Source organism: Rousettus aegyptiacus, unplaced genomic scaffold (genome assembly GCF_014176215.1).
Source record: "Rousettus aegyptiacus isolate mRouAeg1 unplaced genomic scaffold, mRouAeg1.p scaffold_m13_p_18, whole genome shotgun sequence".
Classification (NCBI taxonomy): domain Eukaryota; kingdom Metazoa; phylum Chordata; class Mammalia; order Chiroptera; family Pteropodidae; genus Rousettus; species Rousettus aegyptiacus.
Genome location: NW_023416293.1, coordinates 3,164,868 through 3,190,358, shown reverse-complemented (window position 1 = coordinate 3,190,358; position 25,491 = coordinate 3,164,868). Strand labels below are relative to the sequence as shown.

The 25,491-nt window shown below is 35.5% G+C and overlaps 1 protein-coding gene and 1 pseudogene across 1 annotated transcript in view; one reads left to right on the top strand and one right to left on the bottom strand.

Moving 5' to 3' along the window:
* The first annotated feature begins 4,432 nt into the window (after positions 1 to 4,432).
* AHCTF1 (AT-hook containing transcription factor 1) overlaps positions 4,433 to 25,491 on the top strand; it is a 70,347-nt gene continuing 49,288 nt past the window's right edge. Inside the window, exons 1-5 of the mRNA XM_016157440.2 lie at positions 4,433 to 4,800; positions 15,584 to 15,711; positions 17,349 to 17,602; positions 20,687 to 20,867; positions 24,419 to 24,626. Coding sequence (XP_016012926.2) covers positions 15,591 to 15,711; positions 17,349 to 17,602; positions 20,687 to 20,867; positions 24,419 to 24,626 — 764 coding nt within the window. The 5' untranslated portion in view covers positions 4,433 to 4,800; positions 15,584 to 15,590. The remainder of the gene's footprint in view (positions 4,801 to 15,583; positions 15,712 to 17,348; positions 17,603 to 20,686; positions 20,868 to 24,418; positions 24,627 to 25,491) is intronic.
* LOC118613496 lies at positions 9,223 to 9,319 on the bottom strand (annotated as a pseudogene).

Here is a 25,491-nt window from a genome sequence, read left to right as displayed (position 1 = left end):
AAAAAGGTTTCAAACAAAATGTAATTTTTCATTTAATTATGATGTCCTGATTACATTGCTGAGGGGCACAGATATTGGTCTTATCAAGCTTTGTATCCCCAATGTCTTGAGTAATGACTAACTCATTAAAACCATTTGACAAATATATATTTCATGTATGAACAAATGGATAGAGGACCAAAACAAACAAACAAAAACTATAATGAAAAATCCTATCTGAGAATTATGATTTAGAATCTTGAGGATGTGATTTTGGTTTCACTAAAATTCTATATTGTTTTCTTCATTAAACAGGAATTACGTGGTCTACTCATAAATAATTCACTTCTAAACCCTGAAGACCTTCTACATCTAAACTCATTTTCAGAAGAATGCTCTAGGGATTGCTGAACTTTATTCTGGACATTCCACTTAGGACATCCTAGTTTACATCTTGTTTCAATTTTCAGACATTTTTGGTGAAAATTGATATCACATCACCTTCTCTTTTCTCTAATCAAAACCAACAAATCTACTTGAAGTTTATTAAAAAACCATTCAGAGAACTCAAGAAGAAGTAAGGATCAACGAGACAAAAGGTAAAAAAAATGCTCAGTTTATAATTTAGACCATGTAGAGACATTGTTTTGACTAATAATTTAAAATGTTTTGAAAACTTAAAGCACCCTGCAAACGTCACGGTTAATACAGTTCATGCAAGGTCAATGGGATTAAAGTATATTCTCACACACAAAAATAAGAGAATCCGTCCAATAAACCAGGCACAAAACATTTGTTTAAACGGGTATCCTGTTCATTCATTGGAATATCAGACTTGACTCTTCTCATTCCTATCACTTACTCTGCAGAGCCAGCTGTTCTTAACCAATTTCCTTAGAGCGTCAGGCAAGTGAGAGATGTGTGACTCATGAGCAATTACACCTGTAACTCCATTGACTAAAAGAAGCATATAACTATTACCTGTGCCCTCTGGAATAACATATTAATGCTCCAAGGCAAGCATGAATCTTGAGGAACTAAAGGTTCAAAGTGAAAAATGCAGAGATATGTGAGCCTATAGCCATCTCTAGCAGAATTTCAAGATCCATCATTAACAGTGTTCTTTGGGGTTAAGAAATGAAGAAATCATAACTGTGGTAGTTTTAGCTAAAATATACAGATTTTAAAAAGTATTTTGGAAGAGGAAGATATAAAAGAAAGGGAGAGGTAGAAAGGGAAACAATTTTTAAGAAGAGATTAATTGTGGTAACATGTTTATGAGAAATATTACCAGTGTTCAGAGAAAGAAAATCTGTGGCCTTTTTTTTTTGGTACTAGTCATAAAAAAAACAATTTTCAAGTGCATAAAGATCATATTTTAGTGATAGAAAAATATTTATTACTTTTTTAAAAAAACTATAGATTTAATATCTTTTTTAGATCAAAATAAAATCCATCCTAATATATTTGTGGTAAATCATAAGACAATGTTTCTCCATCTATAAAATGAGGTGCTCGGCCTAGAATATCTCTAGGGTCTCTCTAATCTTACATATTTTGCTTTGCATGGTAAAATCAATAAATATATACTCATTCACTAAGCAATGATTTTAGCACTTATTTATATGCTGGTCACTATGCTGTTACTGGATATGTACTAGGGAAAAAGTAAAACATGACTTCACTCACCAAGCTTATGGTCAATTGGAGAAATCAAGGTTGGGGCACTGCTTGCTATAACCAGTAATTTCTACAAAAAATGATGAAAATGTTGCTGTTAAAACAGAGACATTTCCTCTCTTTGAGACAGATAAGCTCCATTTTGTCAGTAGTCCTCTTTGTTAAACTCTCCAGTTTTTTCCCCCATTACTTTGCAAAACAAATGAGATCTAATTCAGAACAACATATCATTGAGGCTCTAAATTCTCTGAAATCAGATGTCTGCCTCTCACTCTCAGGATGATGGACTGGTATTAAAATATTGCCTTTTGAATAAAACATTCCAGATGGAAGCATGAGTGTCTGCAATAGTCATCATTTTCCAGGCCTTTTACCGAAATAACTAATGACCATCTAAGTAGAAAGGGAATGAAGTTCTGAGCTGGGTACATACTTCCCTTTAATCTTTGCAAAAGCTCTTCAAGGGAAGTAAGTAGTATTATCCTTTCTTTTTCGATGGGAAAACAGTTTCAAAAGTGAAGTAATATGATTAAAGTCATGTTGCTAGAAAGCAGTGAAAAGGATTAAAAGCTAAGTTTGGTTCCAAATGACCATATTCTTTTCACTGTACAGTGCTTTCCCCAGTAAGAGGAAGCTTTGAAGCCATGTTTCCCAAAGTCCACTTGGTGGAACACTAATAAGGTAAGACATTCCGTAAGCCTAAATGGATTCTTTCCATGGTCAAGTAACTTTGAAAAATGCCAAGCATGTTAAAGGCGCTGAAGTAGTGCATAAAAGAGATTTTTACTTTTATTTAATCAGTTTTTTCCCCAGGCTCATTTGACAACCAGGTTATTTTTTCATTTAACACTTATTAAAATGTCTTGAAACTAAAATAATTTGGCATAAGCTTAGTTAAATGACTGAAATGGGGGGAAAGGGTTGAATGAGAGCTTCAAAGGGGAAAATCAGTTTACGAAGCAATTAAAATGAAAAAACTAGCAGTTATGAGAGAAGCATTTAAAAAGGAATAAGATACAGTCTGTGCTCTCAGTGTAGCTGGGAGATGGGGGTGGTAGGGGGATGGAAGGAGTCAGAGGCAAAAAAGGGAAACATAAAATCATACTGACAGCATATTTTCAGTGCAATTTCAGTGATTAATGTGGGCTGAAGCTGAAGATTTGGGAGAGAAAATAGGCTTGAGCTGGGCCCTGAGGGCTATGAAGATTTAGATAAGGGGAGAAGAGGCTGGGAGACACTGAAAAGCAAAAACACATTTGGAGGAGAGTGAAGAAACTATTCTCTGGAACTATGTAGGGAAATAAAATGACAGGTAGGGTTTGTCCAGATTATATACACTCATATAGCAATCATTGTTGGTAATGATGGAAGAAACAATCAAAATCTGGAAGATCTTTTAGAAAGTCAATTAAGTTGAATATTAGGTATGACATAGATTTTTGAATTTTACAACTGACAGGCTCCTTAAAGCAGTTAAAAATATCTGTCTAACGAATCAGTAGATGCTCTTATCTAGTTGCCCTTGCTCTATGTATCTGATAACTTTAGCCCAGAGAGGTCACTTAATTTTCCTAACATTACACAGCTCACGAGCAGCATACCTAAATTGAGAATTTATGTCTTTCTTTGGATTACCAAGTACTGTAACATAAAATGGTGCCAAAGGACATGTAGAATGGGAAGCAAGGCCTGGACATAAATCAGCACGTCTGACAGAGGGGTGGTTTCTGTTTGAAGAAAATTATTTAAAATAAGACAAACAACCAAAAGCTCTTTTAACTACTTCTCTGCCACAGTTTAGTCCAATATCTTTAGCAAATAAATGTTACATTTAGAGGTTGCTGTCTATAACCAAAAATTAAAGGAAATCACATTTCTAAAAGGCAGCATATCTCAAAAATCATATAGTAAAGAGTAATAGAAAAGGGTAAACTTTCTTGACTAAAAAGAGAAGGGAGGGCCTACTAGAATCCTCCCTCTACTTGACGTTATAATCCTTTTACTTGGTGTGTACTATTACGGACATCTTCCGCATGTATTTGTTTGAAACGTGTTTGGTGCTGAGACTAGCGTCAAAGACACTAACAACAAATAAACGAAATTCCACAATGAAATTCCAGGGTGACCAAAAAAGTAACATTAATTTGAGGTAAAATTTTGACGAAAAGAGATTAGACTGAGCAGCATGAGCACCTGCGGCCACGAAAGCACGCTCAGATATTAAAAAAAATATATAGGAGAGGGGAAAAGCGTTTCCCCAAAGTCTAGCACGCACTTTTGGTACCAAAGGTAGGGGCAGAGACAAGGAAAAACACCGAGCGAAGGGGTATGCTAAAATAGGAAAAATTATCAACTTGCCTCCAGCAAGCAGAGCCAGATGATAAAGTGGCCACTCTCCTGCCTCAGGGAACCGCCCCGCGCGACCTCAAAGACTACGATTCCCGACTCTGCAACTGGCCCTCGTGCCTGGCCGCCTGAGCAATTTCATGCGCAAGGCATTATGGGATTCGTAGTCTTTCTCCCCCTCTGCGCATTGGAGGCGGGGAGATCCTATTTTATGTAAATAAACCTCCTTTCCTGACCCTGCTTCCCTTTCCTCCCTTTTCTTCCCCCACCTTTTTTCCACCGGGAGTTTGAAAATTCCCGCGACGCCGGCGCCCAGGGCCGGAACACTCGCGAGAGCTCAGCTGCTCGCGCCGCGATCTCCTTCTCTAACCCCTCCCTCTCCGCCCTCCTCTTTCCTCCGCCCTCTCCCCTCCCCGGCGAGTGGCGCTCGGTCTGTCTGCCCAGGGTAATGCGCAAAGCGCGGCCGGCGCGGTCTGAGCGGAGGAGGCAGAGTCGCGGGGGGGAGGGACCCGGAACCGCAGCGCGGGCAGCGTCTGCGTTTTAGTCGCTGAGCGGTCAGCCGGCCTGAAGCCGGCGAGGGCACTCCCCTGGGGTGTGGATTTGAGGCGGCCCAAGAGGTCGCAGGCGGAGGCCCGCGAGGCGAGAAGCAGCTCCCGCGCGGCGGAGGTGTGCGCGTCCTGCCCGTGGCGGCCGTGTCTCCCGGGAGATGCTGTGACGGACCTGCGCGGGAGGAGCTCGGGCCTCGCCTCGCGCCCTGGTGGACCCCGCGGCGGCTCGGGCACCCGCCCGTCTCCGGTAGGTCGGGGAAGAGAAGGAGGGGGTTGGGCCGGCGCGGCGGGCGGCGGGCGGGCGGGTCCGCGCGGCCTGTGCCCGGAGCGGCGGCCCGGCTTCTCCCGCTGCGCCCTGCTGGCGGGGCCCTGCTCGCGCCGGCTAGGCCGGGTTTATATCCGCCCAGCGCGCGGCGGCGTCCCGGCTCGCAGATGCGGCCCGAGGGGCAAATGCGAGCGTTGGCGGTTACGGCACGCTCCGGACGCGAGTTATATAACCTCCGTTCGCAGAGCGGCGGCACATGGCGACGAGAAGAGGTTCGGGGTCCACCCCCCGCGCCTTCCGCGCTGGCAGCCGGGCGCTCACCCTCCCTCCCGAGGTCGGGCTCGACTGCAGGGTCTCTTCCATGGCGAATTTCAGTGCGTTTGAGACCATGGTGGGCCTTCCCCTCTGGGAACCTGGCGGTATTTTGAGTGGGTCTTACGTTGGTTTGTGCTGCACATGCTCCAGGGCTTCGCTCCGGTGAGTCCAGGGCCGGGAAGTTTTACTCGTGATTTGAAAGGTGCGGTGAGTTAGTCAGAGACAAGGAGATTTAAAATAAGCGTACATCTTGGAGTGGGTATTAATTTACGTTACTTGTCCCACCTGGAAACTTGAAGGCTATTTTGTTACTGGTTGACTTTTTTTTGGAAGGGGGCGGGTTAATTTGTTCTCAAAGCCAACGAGGTTCATACTAGCTGTTATCTTTTTTCGAATGGCAGTTTGAGAATTATTTGGAAGAGCCTGAGTCCTTTAAGTTAAAATATAAGTCTCTCTGAAACTCTGAACTTCATTTTATTCTCAAAATATCCTAAGGAGCGAGGAGATTTTTAAAACCTTTCTTGAACTTCCGCCGATTGGGTCTTTGTGGAGAGGAGAAATTAGGATGAACTTACTTATTTTGGAGGATTTGACCAGGGATGACAACCCCAGCTCAAGTTAATGCTCGATAGATGCTCCAAGTGTGCTAAGTGCTTGGGAAGTCTACAGTCTCTCTGTACTGTAGTTTTTTATAATAATTTTTCAATAACCTAGTACCAACGTGTCACCAATTGGCAAAATAGCAATAATTATATTTTTAAAAATATTTTTTAAGATTGTTATGTATCAGTTTTGCGACAACCCCTAGATGTGTCTAGATTTAAGAGGAAACAAAAACCTTGTTTCTTCCCTAACGAAAATTTTTAGAAATTCCTCATTCTTCAGAATGAAGTCTAACTGCCCCAGGTCAACGGGGTCTCTACAATAAGGCAGGGCTGTTCCGCTCTTCATCCTTAGCTAGTCACAGATTTATGCTTCAGTTATTCCAGAACTGTCTCCAATCCTGAGTTCGTGTTCTTGAAAATGTACTTTGATGTTCCTTTGCGGGCGTCCATCGTGGAGTGCCCATCTGCTTTTTTCAAGTCTTCAAATCTTACTTAGCTTAAATGCCATCTTTTCTATGCACTTTCATTTCCCTTTATCCCACTTCTTCTCTGGGATCCCACAGCATAGATACCTGTATCCTAGCATTTATTTGTGTCTGATATTCTAATGGTTATGTATCTCTTCCAGAATGTAAACTCCTTGAGGTCAGAAAGTAGGTCATCCTTCTGCCTCTGTATTCCCTTCCCAGTACAATGTTTTAAAAGTAGTTGGTGATTAATGCTTGGATTAAGTTTGAAAAAACAACTTTTAAAAGGTTAGAAGTGTCTGGGTCCACTGGTAGTTTACATTTAGATCATAATTCTTAATGTTTATGACCCCAAAAGAAAAAGTAAAAACACTTACAAAATGTTTTATAGAAATGTTTGCTCAGTGTATGTTGCAGTATAATTACTGAGCAACTAGATGAGTTTTATTTTCTGCAGTGAATTCAGCTGCTTTTGAGGATATATTTCACACAGCTGAGTTATGGTATTCTATATTATCTTTCCTAGTAATTTTGCAAATTTTGTTCTGCTTTTTAATAATAAAACAATGTAGCATACTTAAGCATAAATTGGGCCTAATATTGATATTTTCCCCTCTTTACTAGACTTTATTTTTTGAGCAATTTTAGGTTCACACCAAAATTGAGTGGAAGGCGCAGAGATTTCCAGTATACCCCTTTCCTGCTCCTCCCACTCGTGCATGTTTATCCACATCCGGCACCAGAGCAGAACACTGATGAACCTACATCCATACATCATTATCATCCAAAGACCATAGTTTATATGATGGTTTATTCTTGGGTGGTGTATGTTCTATGGGTTTGGACAAATGTATAATGGAATGTATCTACCTATAGTATCATTCATAGTAGTTTCATTGCCCTAGAAATCCTGTGTTCTGCCTAGTCTTCCCTCCCTCTCGCTTAACCCCTGGAAGCCACTGATATTTTTACTCTCCACAGTTCTGCCATTTCCAGAATTGTCATATTGTTGGAATCATGCAGTATGTAGCCTTTTCGTATTGGCTTTTTTCACTTAGTAATATACATTTAAGTTTCCTCCATGTCTTTTCATGGCTTGGTAACTCTTTTTTTTTTAAAGCACCAATAGGCCATCGTATGAATGTACCACTTTTAATTTATCCATTCACCTACTGAAGGACATCTTGGTTGATTCCAGGTTTTGACAGTTATGAGTAAAACTGTTACTTATGTTCACGTGCAGGTCTATGTGTAGACATAAGTTTTTAGCTCCTTTGGATAAATACCAAGGAGTGTGATTCCTGGATCCCATGGTATGTTTAGTTTTGTAAGAAACTGCTAGACTGTCTTCCAAAGTGGCTGTACCATTTTGCATTCCCGGCAGCAGTGAATGAGAGTTCCTGTTGCTCCACATCCTCATCAGCATTTGGTGTTGTCAGTGTTCTGGATTTTAGTCATTGTAATAGGAGTGTAGTGTTATTGTTTTAATTTGCATTTTCTTGATGACATGATGTGGAGCATCTTTTCATGTGCTTATTTGCTACCTTTATATCTTTATTGAGGTGTCAAGGTTTTTCGCTTTTTAAAAAATTCAGTTGGGTTTTAAGAATTTTGATTTTTTAAAAAATTGATTTTTTTGTTTAACAGGTCAATTCCTGTTGTCTCTAGTGTCTTTCTATCCTAATTTACCTCATGTTTAGGACCTATTATAAAGCATTATGACCCCATCGTGAATTCATAGGACTAAGATATGATTTTTGACTTTTAGGAATTCAGAGTATAGTGGAGGAGAGGAGACAGGCAAACACAAGTAATGAATTTAAAAAATTACGTTTAAGATTATTAACACAAAGGTGGAAAGGAATGAGTTTAGGGATGAGATTAATTAGGAAAGGATGGATCTAACCAGACCACACTGGGCATCTAGTCCTTGAATCATGGGCTTTGGCAGATGGAGATGAAAAGGGGAACAGCAAAAATAAAAGAATGAAAGTGCTAGGCCATAGCAAACTGATAAAGGAAGTTGTTTTGGGAGAAAACACAGTAAAGATAGTCTGGGGTTGCCAGATTGTAGAGCCTTGATTGCCAGTGGCTGAGGGTGTTGATTTTAATATGCTGTAGGGAGTCATTAAAGGGTTTTGAGAAGGGGAGTGACATAATCCATGTGCTTTATCTAGAAAATGAACAATGTTATTGCTCTGCCTAGCTAGACCTTGAGAAGGAGTTAAAACTTTGTAAATTTCTTTTTTTTACAAGTTGCCAACCCTGGCATGTCATAAAAGCTTTTTTCTTTCAGAACTTAAAATATGCTGTTCCATTGTCTTATGGTTTGCATTGTTTTCAACAAGTCTCCTATCATTATCCCCTTTCCTTTCTGTTTACCAGGAGGATTTTCTCTTTGTCCCTTGCTTTTGTATACTGGTGCAGTTTCTTTGTATTTCTTGTCCTTTGAGGTTTACTGACTTTGGGATAATAGTTGTCAACAAATTTGGAAAAAAGTTGGCCATTATTTTTTCAACTAATTCTGTTCTCTCTTTTTGGAGACTTGTATTATAAATATTAGGGCACTTGAGGTTCTCCCATAGATTTGTCTTTTCTCTTGCTTCATTTTAGATAGTTTCTATTGTGGGTGTTTACATTTATTGATACTTTCTATGTCTAATCTGTTATTCCCACTGTTATTCCCATTCAATGTATGTGTCATCTCTAGAAGTTTGATTTAGTTATATCTTCCAGATCTCTTCTTAACATACTCATGCTTTCCTCTGTCTTCTTGGACATAGGGATTATAGCTAGAATAACCGATTTAATTTCCTCACCTAGTAATTCGAACGTGTCATTTCTAGGTCTGTTTCTTTCCCCCTTATTATGATCATATTAGCCTGCTGCTTTGCATGCCTGACGATTTTTAATTGGATGCCACACATTATGAATTTTACTTTTCTTGAGTACTGAAAATTTTTGCCTTTTTAAAAAATATATTTTTGAGCTTTGTTTTGGGATGCAGTGTTACTTGGAAACACTGATTCCTTTTTCTTTTTTTCATCCTTGCACAGGGGTCATGCTTATCTTCTCTGTATCGTTCCAATTTTAGTATATGCTGCTGAAGTGAGCCCAGGAAACACTGATTCTTTAAGGCTTGCTTTTTGAGTCTTTTTTAAGACAAGACCAGATAAGGGTATTTTTTCTTCTCTAATACTGAAGTAGTCAATACCTTTCTGAGTACTCTACTCTGTGCCCCAGATATTATGAGGTTTTTCCACTCTGGAGCTATTGCTGGCCCTTTGTACGCTCTGGGGATTTTCTCCTTTACCTTTCCAATGATTCATTCCTTTGGCCTCTGGCATTTTCCTTTCATGCTTACGCTGATCATGTGGAGATTCACGGGAAGCTTCTGCAGATCTCTGGATCTTTTCATACGGCCCATTGTTTTGCAGTACTCTGCCCATGAATTCTAGCCACTTTCGGCTTTGTGGTATTCTCAGTTCTGTCTCTTCAACTCTGGAAGACCCTTGGGCCCATTTGGGTTCCCCCTCTCTACTCTGTGTCCTGGACGTGCTGTACACAGTAAACTGAGACAGTCCTAGAAGTCATCTTGTTTGTTTTACCTCCCTCGGGGACCACTATCCTATGCTACTACCTGTTGTCCATTGTCTGAACTTCTTGTTTCATATATTTTGTCCCATTTTTTCAAGTGTGAGGATATATCTGGAGTAGAAATTAAAATTCACTTTTTAAATACTGTGACTGTTTGAGCCAGTACTTCCACATCATAATCTTTGTTTTATTTTAAAAACAATATAAGCAGAAAACACATCCAGCATAAGAAATAGAACATTTATATTTTATTTTCAAAAAATTGATTATTGTGCGTTATTCTTTCAGATGAACTTTAAAATCATCTTGTGAAAATCTTTAAAAAATTCTTTTGGGGTGATCTTGATTGAATTGCAGTGATCATGGAACTTTTTTGCTGAATATCCCTGAACACACTTTTGGAATAGTTACTACATGGAATTCTGAAGGTTTCAGCTCTGGAGAAATGACTTTGGTTTTAAGCTTAATAGGAAAATGCTTAATTTAATAGGAAAACTTCAGTTTACCATTAGACTGGTTTTTAATCAAAGCGATAGAAGAGTATCAGAGGGGAAAACAAAATAAAATCAATGTGGTTATGGCCTTTCCTACCTATGTTTAAAATTTTCTTTGGTACTAAGATACTTAAGAGGAGGCTTTGATCAAGTTGTATAAATATAAGACTTTCAGGAACTAAAGGTTGAACCTAAGACCATCATATAAAATATAAGAGGTTTTTATATTGATGGCTAATGATCATTACTTTCCATTGACTATATAGTAATTATAATCTAATCTCTGTATTAAATTGTACTTCTGGATCTGTTTTAGGTAATAAACAGACTTCCACTTTAAATGAGTTAGGGAATCTCAGATATAACTTTTAAAGTTTCTTGAGTTAATTGTGGCATATATATTTTCTGAGGTAGTTGATCATAATTTTATCTAGAAAATAGCATCTATAGCCTGAACAGAAAATTAACACTTATCTTTTAATTAACTTTTATGAGAGACTTAAAAAAAAATTTTTTTTTATATAAAGTTTTTTTGGCGGGGAGGGACCTAAGTACTTGCTATTTATATAGCTTTGGGTAAAGAGTAAGAAAGGCAATAAAGAACAAGCAACTGGAGGTCAATAATAAAATTTTGTAGACACACACACACACAAAAGAAAAAAGAAAAGAAAAGAAAAAAAAGAAAAAGAAACTGGAGGTCAAAAGACCAGACAGTTTAGAGATCAGGCATTTGACAAAAGCTGGGTCATTAGGAGTAGAAATGATGGACTGGAATGCAGATTTTTTGGGGAGGAGGGTAAAGTGGGCAGTTTTTGGTGACCACTTATATTGCATGGTAAAGGGAGGAAAAGGAAAAGGACACCATTTTTCGATGCATTTAACCAATATTTTGTACTACCTCCACAGTATGGAAACTACTGGAATAAAATGGTAAGTAAGGTATATTTTCGGCCCCTAAGAACTTTCAGTCTAGTTGGGGACACAGGCACTTATATAGTGTGATAAATGCCATACATGATGGTGGAAGTACCAGGTTCATTAGGAACAAATACGAGAATTAGAAATTATCCCAGATGTGGGAGAGTAAGGAGGGGGGGCTCGTCATCAAGGAAAGTTTCTCAAAGGATCATTGTTTCACCTAGGTCCTCAGAGTTTCTGGGAAGGTGTATAGAAGGGTTAACTGAGAGAGGAAATAGAAGAAAAGGAACAAATTTCTGAAGAGGAGGGAGAAAGATTGTTTCATTTTGGAAATGTTGAGTTTGAGGTGCCCTGGTGGCCTCCAGATAGAAAGTGGTTAGTGCTGTCTGTTGCTTAGGAAGGAATTGTGTTGTGACATAACAGTATTTGAAGTCATCGAGTGACAGGGATTTCTTTCTCCAGATGATCTTGGTCCACATGAGTGGGATAGAGGATGTAAGTCTTTTGCTTATAGGAGATAAAAGTTCTAGAATTAACCATGTCAGAAGATTTGTGCATGTCAAATCATGATCTGGCAAATTATTCTCTGAAAAGGCTGTTGGGGTTTTATGTGTCCCGCAAGAGTAGATGTGCCCATGTGTGTTCCTTTGTATCCTTACTGGTGGTTGGCAAAAATGACTTAACATGGCATTTTCTTGATTGTTAGCGAATATTAAAGTTGATTTGCATCTTCTTCCTATCCTAAGATTACATAAATGTCTCCTGTTTTTCCTGTTTTATATTTTGTTTTATTTTTTAAAACTTTTATTATTGATTTTATAAAAATAAAAAAAATTTTAAAATCCAAGCCATACTGAAAAATATAAAGAAACAAATCACCACAAATTTGGATCACGCAAAAGTAAACAGTACTAACATTTTGTGACCGTTTCAGACATCTCTTCTGTAAGCAGATATACGGATAGAAGAATTCATGCAGAGGCTAGCTCTATGAAATGGAATAAACTGTAAATGCTGTTTTATAGAAAATTTTATAAGAGAAACTGAAATTTAAGGAACAAGAATTACTAAATTTAGGATAATTCTTTTACTACAACAGTTATTTCTTTTAAAAGTGGTGTTTGTTTTTAAGAAAGCTCTTTTGAGTGATTGTTAAAACTTGTTTTACCACAGGTTTCCATTCGAGAGTATTGATTTTCTTCTATGAAAGTGACTTGAGCTGAGTGTTAAAATTGAGTGTAGTCCCTGCTGGGAAACCTTGTACCTGGTGAAATGACTTGTATCTGGGATCACTCTCCTGCCTGGGAGACTCCTTTGGACTTTAAATGTTTTCCTTCTCAAAAGCAGCCGTAGTGCCTTATAAGATGGGCCTCTGCTGAGGTTTGTGGTGTATGTAATTAGAGGCTTCTGGACCTGAAATTTTCCTGGAGTTTTCCTAAGGTTATCTAGTCACCCCTTTAGTTTACTTCTCTCCAAACTGAGAGGTATTAGAGTTCTCCAAATTTTTGAGCTCACTTCTACTGTATTGCTTCGTTGATGTGTATGTGCATGTGCGCACACACAGACACATATTATTCTAGATATTAAGGGAGAATAGTATAGTTTGTGTAGGTAACCATGTGTAACTTCTGCACTCTACCAATGTGTAACTTCTTTGCTGGAATGAGTAGCAGATTGTACCAATACAGTAATTGAATAGTCAATACTTCCTCTCTGATTTGAAATATATCAAAATATGCTTTTTTTATCATCTGAATTTTTGTGGTTCTATGTCTAGATTATCTGTCTGATTGACCTATTTGTCCATCACTGGCCTCTTATCAAATTGTTTTAATTATTATAGTGTAATAGTATGTTTTTATTGTCTAATAAGGCACATTTCATTCTCTTCTTTGGTTATTTTTAGTATTTTGCTATTAGAAAACTACCAATAAATACATTCTTGTTTATACCTCTTCCTGTACAGTTGACCTTTGAACCACATAGTGGGTAGGGGTGAAGTAAGCCAGAGTAAAAAAATATATATGTTATTAAGAAAACCATAAGGAAGAGAGACTGTTTATAGTGCTCATTGGTTGGGGGGGCGGTGCGGGAAGCCACTTAAAAGTGGACCCCAGCAGTCTTGTTGTTCAGGGGTAAACTGTATATATTTTCAACATAGCTATATAACAAAGTCAAAAGTGAACCAGTGTATCTTTATTCCCTCAGGTAATAAGAGGACTATACCATTATTATTGTTATGTAGTCTGTATTTTAGATTTTTCAATTTATTTACTGGTACTTAGACACACCTTTCTTTTTGTATCTCAGACCATCTGTCTGCTCACTAGTCTACCTGAAGTTGTCTTCTACCTAAAATCCTTTAAATTCCCATTAAGGAAAGGGTCTTTTTGTAATAAGGTCAGTTTTTGTCTAAAAATGTGTTTCATCTTTGTTCCTAAGGATAATTTCAGTTACATATAATTATACGTTGACAGTTATTTTTGCTTAGAATGTTGAAGCTGTTTTAGAATTCTGGCTTTTAACTGTTGTTGAAGTCATTTCTTTTTATTCTACCTAGGATTCTCTGGTTTTCCTGATTTCAGAGAATTATTGTGTCTCTACAAATCTGGGAAATATCTTTTAGAATATTGGTTCTTCCTTATTATTAGTGTTATAAACATAGGTCTTCTCTTTGTTGTTTGTTATTTGTCGAGTGGGCACAAAAGAATATTTGTAAGTTATAAAGAATCATGATGCAATGATACCTATGTACTCACCACCAAATTTTAGAAACTTTATTATTACCTTGGAGTCCTGCGTATATTCCTTTCCATTCTAACCCCCTTTCCCTCCCTGTCATTGGTAAGTACTGTTGCGAATTTTGTGTTTATTATTTCCTTGTTTTAGTCATAGTTTTGCTACATATGTTTGTCTCTTTAGGCAATATTTTGTTTAATATTTTAGTCTTTTTAGCTTTATGTAAATGTAATCATTCTGCGTGTATTTTCTACTACTTTTATTGTTTGATATTATGTTCTGATGTTTCTCCATATTGTTGCATGCAGCTGCAGCATTCTCATTGCCTTGTCAGGTTTTTCTCATTATTCTAAATTTTACTTAGTTTTCATTCTAGAAGTTCCATTTTTTTTCAAATCTACTCAACCATTTTTCGTTTTAATTTTTAACATTTATCATTAGCAAGCTGAATTTTTAGATTTTTTAAAGCATATTAAACATATGTATTTTCTGTTTTCTGATTTCAATATCTTGAAGTCTTTGACAGACTGGTTCTGCTGGCTTTTGATTGCGGTATCCTTGTTATGTTTTCTTATTTTGAAGTGAACTCATTTTCTTTGGAAATTCCTCTTTGAGAACTCTGAAATTCCAGAGAATATTTGGTGATTTCTGTGGGTTTCTTGGGAGTATTACCAACCTGAGAATGCTTTATAATAAATTCTTTACCTGAGTGTTTTCAGATAACAGTTTAAATTGTGGCCACTAATTTGTGCGAAAGGAAATTTTCTGAGTAGAGAGTTAAATCCAAGGTCAAAACAGTTTTATTGTTCCCTATCCTAAATAATGGCTGTTTCTCTCACCTTTATGCTTGATGATACAGCCCTAGTTTAATGAGGTGGAGAGGTGCGGAGGCTTGTAGCTTGCTTGGCTCTGTTAGTCCTAAGCTTTATCTTCTGCCTCTGGGGATCTCAGGGTGCTGAAAACAAGATCAGGGTCACCAGGACTAGATTTAGTAGTTAACTCTCAAGGCCCAAGCCAGTTTACATGTCTTTCAAAAGTCCTACATCTCTTTACTTTTGACTTTGCCAACTCAGTAATCATCCAAAATGATATATTTACTTTTAACTACCATTTTTGATTGTTTACAATGGGAGGGTCATTCAGGGAGTTTAGTCTTCTATATATTGAAAATGAAAGATAATTGTAGATTTTTTTTTTTCTATCTAGTTAATGGCGTGTCAGACTCAATTCCTGAGGTTACTGTGGATTTGGATATTTTTCATGGATTCTCCTTTTATTGTAGCAGTAATTTTGTAAAAAACATCTTTTTTTTTTTTTTTTAATTGTCTGTGAAGTGTTCTTTGAGAGTCAGGCAATAAGATTAATTGCATTGAACCAGTTTTCACATAATCTAGAGAATCATGTATTATCCTTGGGACAACTAATTTCATGAAATTTTACTCTCCTAAGGCTGTTTGGGAAATATTTTCTTAGGAGAGAACACCTTAAGACCCAGAAGCACATAATATGTATTTTTTAGCCTTAGTTTATTTTTGGTGGTGAGTTTTTCCTTTTCTGCTGGTTAGAGATAATCAAGTGTATTATAATAGAAACATATCATAGTAATGTTATGTTTTAAAAATATTTACAGCGGAAGTATGCACGACTTAACAGCACAAGTGACTAGTGGTCTTCTGCACTTCCCGGAGGTGACTGTTCAAGCCCTTGGAGAAGATGAAATAACATTGGAATCTGTGCTTCGTGGAAAGTTTGCTACAGGTAAAATCAATGTTGCTGAAAATGTACCAATTTGATTAATTTGTAAGATAAGTAATAATAAATATCTATTGCAGTATCTTTAACGTGGAAGAGAAGAAAATCAGAAACTGGTTAGAGTGGTCCTATATAAATATATAATATCTATAACTACATTTGTAATAACATACATACTCTAGAACACATTTTCAGTGACTAGGGGAGGATACAGTTCATTTTTCTTTTTAAAAAATGTATATTTTATGTATTTTAGTATTAAGTATCAACATTTGGAAAGTAGAAATAATACATAGCTGCGGTTTTTTTTTTTTTTTTTTTTTTTTTTTTTTTTTTTTTTTGGAAATCAGTAAGTTTTATTGAATCAGTTTGGATTAGAACCTAAACAGTCTTATGAGTAGAAAACTTCTGATTTTAGTGTCCTGGGTGATACAAAATTTTCAGAAAGTCATATCTCTTAATCCCATAAATCTGAAAAAGCTCTCAATATATGTTTTAGATTATATAATACAGCAGAAAATCGTACCAAAGGAGCCATTAAATTATGAATTTTGGTCTAATGAAAGATATTGCAAAAGACTTTTCTGAAAGTGAATTTCACAACCATCCTTACTAGTAAGAAAACAGAAAAACATTTCAGTCATTTAGCTATTTACAGTGCTATTCTTTTAGCTATTAAAAGTAGTAACAGTACCTACTATATGCCAGGCACCGTAACAGCTTTTCATTGAGATAAGTATTAGGCTTTTCTAAGTAGCCACTTGTGTGTAGCTGAGACTCAAATAGGTGAAGTAAGTTAATTTTAGTTACATAGATAGCAAGTGGCAAAAATGTGCTTTGAACATGTATTTATGGTCCCCACCATGCCCTGCTATTTTCTTTATTTATATAGCTTCCTGTCAGGTATAATTTAGTACTTAGCTGTATGAGAAACGTCGCAAATTTAGTAGTAAAAGTTACCATTATCTGTCTACTGTTCAAGGGAAAATTCAGGGTCCGTTTTTGATTCTCCTAGTTTACTCACCTCCCCATATCTTACTCATTAACCAGATCCTTTTAGTTGTCTCTAAGATGAGCCTCCATTCAATCCACTTTTCCTATTAATGGCCACTAACCAAGCATAGCTATCAAAATCCAAACATGACTAGTAAGGGGCCAAAAAGGACTTCTGATATTTCCTATTGTTACGCTGCTTATGTCTTGTCTTCTCAGATTTTGAACTCTTTGGGGATGGAATCATGTGTTATATTTTATAACACCTACTTTAATGGTATGATGTGAAGTATAAGCTTTGGAGTTAGACTTGGGATCCACTTCTGGCTCTGATATTTGTAGCTGTGTGGCTAGTTGTTTAACTGAATGGGCAAGTTATTTAACTGTAGGAAAGTTAAATGAGATAATTTATTTAATCACATAACATGGTGCCTTTTCGGAATGTTTGCTTTATTTATCGTTCAGTTTATTTTACTACTTTTAGAAATGCTCTGTTTTATAAATGTTTAGATTTCAATCTGTAGATAATATGTAAAGTCTTATATAAGGAGCTATATATATTATATATGTAAAAGTTAACTGCTGTTTAGGTTTATTGTGTACATACAATACCAAAATAAAAAACATTTTTGCTTTTTTTTTTGCTCTAGGGAAAAATGGACTTGCTTGCTTGGCTTGTGGTCCACAACTTGAAGTAGTAAACTCTCTAACAGGAGAGCGATTGTCTGCATATAGGTTCAGCGGAGTGAATGAAGAGCCACCTATAGTCCTAGCTGTAAAAGAATTCTCTTGGCAGAAAAGGACTGGATTGTTAATCGGATTGGAGGAAGCCGAAGGGAGCATTCTCTGTCTTTATGATCTTGGTGTATCGAGAGTAGTTAAAGCAGTTGTTCTTCCTGGAAGGGTAGGTACTGTTTAAGATAATGTGGACATTGTTCTGTCAGAACTGAACCCCTGCCTGTTACACAGGTGTGTTGTTCACTTTGCGAAAATTCATTGAGCTGTACACTAATAATGAATTTACTTTTATGAATGTGTTATTTTTCATTAAAAAGTTTAAAGTAGGTAAATATTACTTTATCAAAGGAATTTAACATTTGAAATGCAACTTTCTTATTCTTGGCTAGAAAATAAGAAAGTAAAAATAGTGATATGTAAGTGTTCTGATATTCTTTTATATGAAAAGTGTCATCTGAGACTTGTTCTCATCTCTAGTTGTGTTTTATGAGGACACCGAAAGTTTTTACAAAAATTATATATATTGCTATGATATTTATTTTTCTTCTCTCTTTTTTCTCTTAGTTTGAGACTGTAGTTGACTCTTAAACAATGCAGGCGCTGACACCCTCTACCCACTCCATCCCATGCAATTGAAAATCTACATATAATTTTCGACTCTCCTCAAAACTTAGCTATTAATAGCCTACTGTTGATTGGAAGCCTTACTGATAACGTCAACAGTTGATTAACATATTTTGTATATGTTTTATAAACTCTATGCTTACAACAAAATAAGCTAAAGAAAGAAAACGTTAAGAAAATCAGAAGAGTACATTTATAGTACTCTATGTTTTGAAAAACAATCACATATAAGTGGACCTGTGCAATTCAAACACCTGTTATTCAGGGGTCAATCCTATAGCCTTGGAGCAATATGGAAAACGTATCTTCATTATTGCTTAAGATTTGATTAATGAATTTAAATAGATTCATTTATATTCACCATTCTAATATAGATATGCCTCAGATATGCTAGACATCTTATCCAGTTGTAGTTATAGAAGTACTTTGAATTCAGTCTGTTTTTTGGGGGTTTATTGCTATTCTTCCATACATGGTGAGAAAATATATCTGTTTATAAATGCACACACAAACATAAAATTATGGAAGAGCAGAATTCTTTATATATGTGGTGTGAAAAAAAATACACTTAGATATACATAAAAATGTAAATTTTAAAAATGTTTTTAAAATTAAAAGGGAGCTTAATGACAAAATAATGTTTTTAAAGTTGAGGAAACTGACTCAGTGGGCTAATGTGGGGCTCTGAAGTAATTTATAGCATGGTATCTTATATATACTTGCCAATGGTGATGATTTTCAAGGCAGAATTAATTTAGCGATATGTCGAGTGCTATTTGCTAGATTTTGAGGCTAAATATTGAATTGAACTTCGTCCATGCTGTCAGAAAGCTTGTACTCTAGCAGAAGAAGGGTCATATGATTATAGCATAATTATAATAAATACTTCTATAAAGTCAAGCATTTGAATTTGGAAGACACCTGAATAATTTCTAGTCAGAAAAGTTGGACATTTCAGGTAAAGGGACCAGCATGTAAAAAGTCACAGTATATGGAGTATTGATTGGAAAACTAGACTTACTTAGAATGGCTGGAGGAGAGGGTAAGTAGGAAGTGGGAGCCAGAAATGGTGAGGATTGAGATTATAATGGCCTTGTTTGCAGTTAGAGGCCTCATCCAAAATTCTCTGGTGAAGTCATTTTAAGTTTAAAGTAGAACTCTTGTATAAAAAGCTCCTTGGATTGGGGTAGTTCAGGTCATTAATGATGATGAACTAAATCAAGGAAATGACAATAGAAATAGGCTGGGACAGCTTCAGTACGTGTTCAGGAGGTAACATGGATAGGACTTGTTGATCATTTGAGTAAGAATAACTTGAGAAGAGGCTTAATCTGAGTTCCTGGTTGCTCATTTGGGTGGATGTCTGGATATCACATGGAAGAGGGAATATAGAAGAAAAAGATTGGGAGAGTGGTGGTAGGTAACTTCAAAAGAAGTTCAGTCAACTGACTTTTTTTTGTTTAGAGCACAGTGTCTTCTAAAATTTGTTCGCTTTTGATTGCCTTATTTTAAAATTAATTACTTCACATAGTGTGTGTATGAGGAATGCAAGCTGTGATTCCTTACCCCTCACTGAGGAAATTGAAGAGAATATGCTTTAGTATTTATACACATTATTACCATAATTTAGAAAAGGAAGGCAACCCATGAAATTACATTTTTCAGAATTAGAAACACTATGGAATGTTTTGTGCACAAATGAAATATAGACAGCCAGACTTTTGTCTATAATAATAAATTACAGCCCGAAATTAAAGTTTAACTTATATTAATGTATAAACCATTGATAATTTCTTCTTTCTAGGACATGTATCGATATTATAGTAAAAATCACCAAATACTTATATATTTATTTAATAAGAAACAAAAGGAAAGTTAAGTATAAAATAAGAGTATTAGGTACACACGTTTAAAATTTGATTCATGAGATGAAGGGGGGGGGATATAACTCCATAATAGAGCCGAAGTATGATTTTCTTTAAATAACTTCGGTCCTTGTTAAATGTCTGTGATTCAGTCACTGCTAAAGTTTTGTGTGAATTCCATTATAATATAAACCTTTTGAAGAATATTAGATCTCTTAAGGCTTTAATCATAGACAAGCATTTATTTTAAAGTAAACAAGAATTTTCTGGAATAATTTATTTTTACTGTTAAGAGAAGAGGCTATATAATCAATCATAGAATAGCTGGTTAAAATGAGCTTTAAAGTGAGAAAAATCTGGGTTTGAGTTTTACACTTAATGAATGTGTGACTTGAATAATTCAGCCAAACTTTCTAAGCCTCTGGATGTTTTATCTTTAAACAGGTATAATTATATATAGTCCAATATCAAAGGGTTATTGTGAACATTAAATGAATCAATTACCACAATGCTTGGCTTATATTAAACTCAATAAACATCAATTATTCCAACTGCATGATTTGTTATATATTGAAATAATGGTGTAATTCCTATTGAAAAATTTCATTGTTATTCAGATGTGCAAATTTAAATGCAGATTTATGATTTTAATATTAGAAAATGTTTAAATGTATTATAACCAGCTTTGACCTCAAAATATGTTTTTAATTGTATTTTCTCATTTTATCTAAGAAAAGCAAGTCATATATTCTACTTTCTAGGTTACAGCTATTGAACCTATAATTAATCATGGAGGAGCCAGTGCAAGCACTCAGCATTTACACCCGAGTCTGCGCTGGCTTTTTGGTGTGGCAGCTGTGGTAACTGATGTTGGACAGATCCTTCTTATTGACTTGTGTCTGGATGACTTGTCATGCAGTCAGAATGAAGTAGAGGCGTCAGGTAATCATTCTTTGCTTGAAACCAAAAACTGAGCACCTGAATATTCTGATGTAAGAGGCTGGTTTTTTAAAATTGTCAAAATTTTTTATAGAAACTTTTTTATGTATCTTCGTTTCTTTTATTGTTTGGACCCATTGTTTGGGGCACTGAATACTTTTCGCATGTTAGTCTGTTTTATTGATTAAGTGTTCATATACTAAAATAGGTCCTGAAAGAGATAGGGTTATTGGTGTACTTGTTTTCAGGTACACATTTGCATAATATCTAGTAAATGTCAGAAGGGCTAAAGGTATAAAGTCTTGACTCTTATCAAACATATATATAAAATTATCCATCCACGTAGGATCTAACTTGGTGTTTTGGCATGCCATTTATGTTCCTGTGGTGAGACCAAGACAAAAAAAAAATAATTTATTAGGAAATAACAGAGTAATTGAGTCTTCCCTCACAAAATAACATCTCGAAATAGAACTGATACTACTCAAATTCAAAAAAAGTGAAGAGACTTTTTTTTCCATTTAATACTAATGCTTGTATTTGTAATTGTACTCTTTATCGAATGCTTTCACGCTTTTTTTAACGATGTGAATCTTATTTGATTGGTTTATGAAGGAAGGAGAGCTAACTTAAAAACTTTTTTTAAATGTGTGTAATACTTATAAAGATTCCAGAAAAGACCATTTGACCTTGAGGACCATCTTGAATTTTAAAGCAGTGGTGTAATATTGCAGATCTGTTCATTTATGAATCAGCTAAGAAATTGAGATGACCAGTGTTTTATCCCAAGTTATAAAAAGCATAACTAATAAATTTAATAAGTAATAAAGCTGATTAAAACTGCAAGTGGTAGAAAGTATATTTGACCAGAAATTGAGGAACCAAACCATCTGAACTAAATCAATCAATCAATTCTCTAACAGTAAGGTATATATATTTACACTGTGTTCACCTCCTATAGTTAGATTTCTTTCTGTCACCATGTATTCGACCCCCTTTACTCTGTTTCCCTCCCTCCTTCCTCCTCATGTGAACTAAATTTAAATCCCCAAAATAAGAACTGAAAAAATTTGATTTGGTAAAAATAATGGCCACATTTGCACTTAAAAATAATTTTCATAGTAATAAAAAGATTATATTGATATGTATAAAGATCTGATTGATTAATAAAATCTTGGGTAAAGTTTAAGTGAAAAGAATTGATTAGCAAAAATAACAGTAACTAAAATGAATTCATAGAATATTAAAAATGGTTTAACTAGTCTTTAGAGAAAATTGATAAAGGAATTAACTAGTCTTGAAGTTTTGTTACAGTGTGTTTTGTAGATGTTATCATTATAGGTATAAGGCTAATTAATATGCTATGTTCATAATTAAAATTCTTCAGATCAAAATAGAGTTAAAACATCTTTTATTTCAGAAGTCAACAGTCGGTAGCTTAATTTAGCACAAAGATAACTTTATAATGAAACTCTGGATTGTGATCAGAAATCAGAACCATTTCTCAATTATGAAAATTATGAAGCCGTTGAATTTTATAACAAAAAATTGAGTGGGGTTTAATACAAAATTGACTCTTTTGTTTGCAAAAGTAACTTATGATTACAACTACAAACACAAATAATATAGAAAATGAAGTTCTTAACATTCACCATACTATAAATGTTTTGCAGGTTTTCCAAACTTAATGTTATTTCTTACATATCCTGCCACAACAGTAGATATAAAGTTTGCCTTATTTTCTTGAATAAGTTTACATTATTCCATTCATTCTAGCAAATTTTAATAACTTCCTATTTTTTGAAAAAATAATAATAATTAGAAGCAGAAGGGTAACCATTTAGGTAGAATGTGATGTGATTTTTCTCCCCTTCATAAACACATCGAGGGAATCTGCCCTTGCATAACTGTTGTATCAATACACAGGCCTGCATATTTTTTTTATTAAAGATTTCTGACATCTTCAAGTATGTAATATAAGAATTCCTTTATACTCATTACCCAAATTCAAATTAGTTTTCAAAATTTGCCATATGTGTACATTTATTTTCTTTCATTTCTCTTTTTTCCCTTTTCCTCTGAATTAATTTAAAGCAGATAATTGTTATTTTACATAATCATGGTGCCATTACCACTCCTAACAACAATAATAATTCCTTGGTATAGTCTAATAATCAGATTGTTGTGATTATCTCTAAAGCATCTTTTTGCATTTAGATTATTTGAATCAGGATATAAACAAGGTCCACATCTCACATATGACATCATGTTTCCTTGAATGTAGAATAATTCTGCTATCCTGTCCTTTATTATTTTTAGTACCACCAACTTGCCGAAAAAGTAATCTGGTACAATGCCTTACATTTTGGATTTATCTGTGTTTCATGTGTCATTTACATTTTGTATTTTCTGCAACTATAAGTTATCTCTGATTAATTCAGCTTTAACTTTTGGCAAGGATACTTGAGAAGTGCTGGGAATTTCATACTGTATGACATCAGGGGGCACGTGGTATCTTGTTTCACTTTTAGTGATTGTTGGGGTCAGATAATGACAGCACGATCTTTCCTATTTAAAGTTTCCCATCAATCTTTGTACCAGTGGTTCTCAACTGGGGTGATTTTTGCTCTCTAGGAAAGGTTAGTAATGTCTGGAGACATTTTTGGTTGTTACTACTGAAGGGGGAAGCCAGGCTTAACATTCTACAGTGCACAAGACAGCCCCCCACAGGAGAGAATTATCTGACCAAAATGTCAGCAGAGCTAAGGTTGAAAAATCTTACTCTAAATTAATTGTTTCATCCATTGAGATTGTTACCTACATCTCTTCATTAGGGGCTGCAAAAATGATGGTTTCAAAATTCTGTTAATCCAAAGAATTTTCTCATTATTTAGGGTTAGTTGTTTACCCTCAGATAACAGTTTTTACAGAAAAATCAGGATAAATGCATAGTATTTGTTGAAGTACTAATTTTCAAAGTAAGAAGCTGGTACCCAGTTATTTCCAATGATTAAGATGTTTTGTAGATGAGGCAAGCAGGAACTCATGAAGTTTTACATATGAATGATGTGTTTCATTCATTCATTTTCATTATTGTTTTTTGACGCATAGGATGTTCTGTTTTTGCTAATAAGAGCTCCTTCATATAGTTCAACAAATCTCCTTTAGACTTTGATAGCTGCTTAGATTTCTGACACCAGGCTCATCTTACATATTTTCTGCCCAGATCTGAAACTAGCCATTTCTCCAAGAGGAATATTTGAGTGGTTAGTTCTAAACTTGAATAAAGAAGCCATCAGCCTTATTTATGATTCTTAAGGAAATGGTTTATTCCTTTTTTAAAAGAGTCTACTTTTAGATATTCGATATATACTATAAGGTTTTTAAAATTACATAGTTAAATGTAGTTTGAAAATCATACGATTTAAGTAGGTAAGGGTGGCTGTTTTTATCTTATTTTGCTTGACCTTGATAGTCTTCATTTGCAGCTTGAATAATGGGTGATGTGTTTGCGTTTATGCTGTTCATAGTTTGTTAATCTGTCCTTTTTTTAGACCTCGAAGTCATCACTGGCATCCCAGCTGAAGTACCACACATCAGAGAAAATGTGATGCGAGAAGGGCGCCACCTGTGTTTCCAGTTAGTGGGCCCATCAGGAACAGCTGTTTCAACTCTTAGTTATGTACACAGGACAAATCAGCTTGCTGTAGGTTTTTCTGATGGCTATCTAGCACTTTGGAACATGAAAAGCATGAAAAGAGAGTAAGTATAACTTTCATTTGATTACTGGTGTTTTCTTTCTGAAGATAACTTGTACTTAATTGTTAATATTTAAAAATTAAAGAGAAAAAAGTAGGATAGGTTAATGATGGAATAAGTGAGTGTAATTTTCCATTGCATTAATTTATGATTTGATGTAATAAAGGAATGGCAACACATAAATTTATATTTCTTTCAGTGTATATTTAAAAAGCATTCAGTCATTATGTTTGCTTTGCTAGTAAAACATGACTATCAACTACATATTTGTTGATGCTGTGAAAAATTTCCCTCAAATATAATTAAATTGATATTTTATTAATACATTGTTAAAATTGCTGAGGAAATAACTTTTTATTGAGGGAGGTAGCAAATAGGCATCATAGATTTTTAATTTAATCTGTATTAAGACTTAAGTAGACACCTGCTTGTCTTCAGTTGTCAGTTTAATATTTCTTCATTTTTTTTCAAGGCATATTGGACTATTTTGAGTAATTTATGTTGCAGATGAATCAACAAATAGTTACCCTTCCAACTTTCTGCTCAGATAGTCTTGCCAACAGATTGGTACCTACTTGTCTGAGTTTTGTAATAAATTAAGTGAAGGAAGGAGAGGTGAAAAATAACAAGATTCTCTCATCTCAAACCAGGCTCATTTTTCATCGTTGGGTTCTTTGATAATATTAAAGTGGAGTGTTAGAAATCTCTTAGGTAAACACTGACTATCCTTGCACTTCCTCAAAGTCAAATTTTTCTGCAAAGTACCAGTGATGAAGTGATGACGCTATTCCCTAGTAGCTCCCTATGGGAAGTCCTGCTCAGCTCTCTTTGCTGATCCCCTTTTACACGCTCATGTCTGAATTGTTAC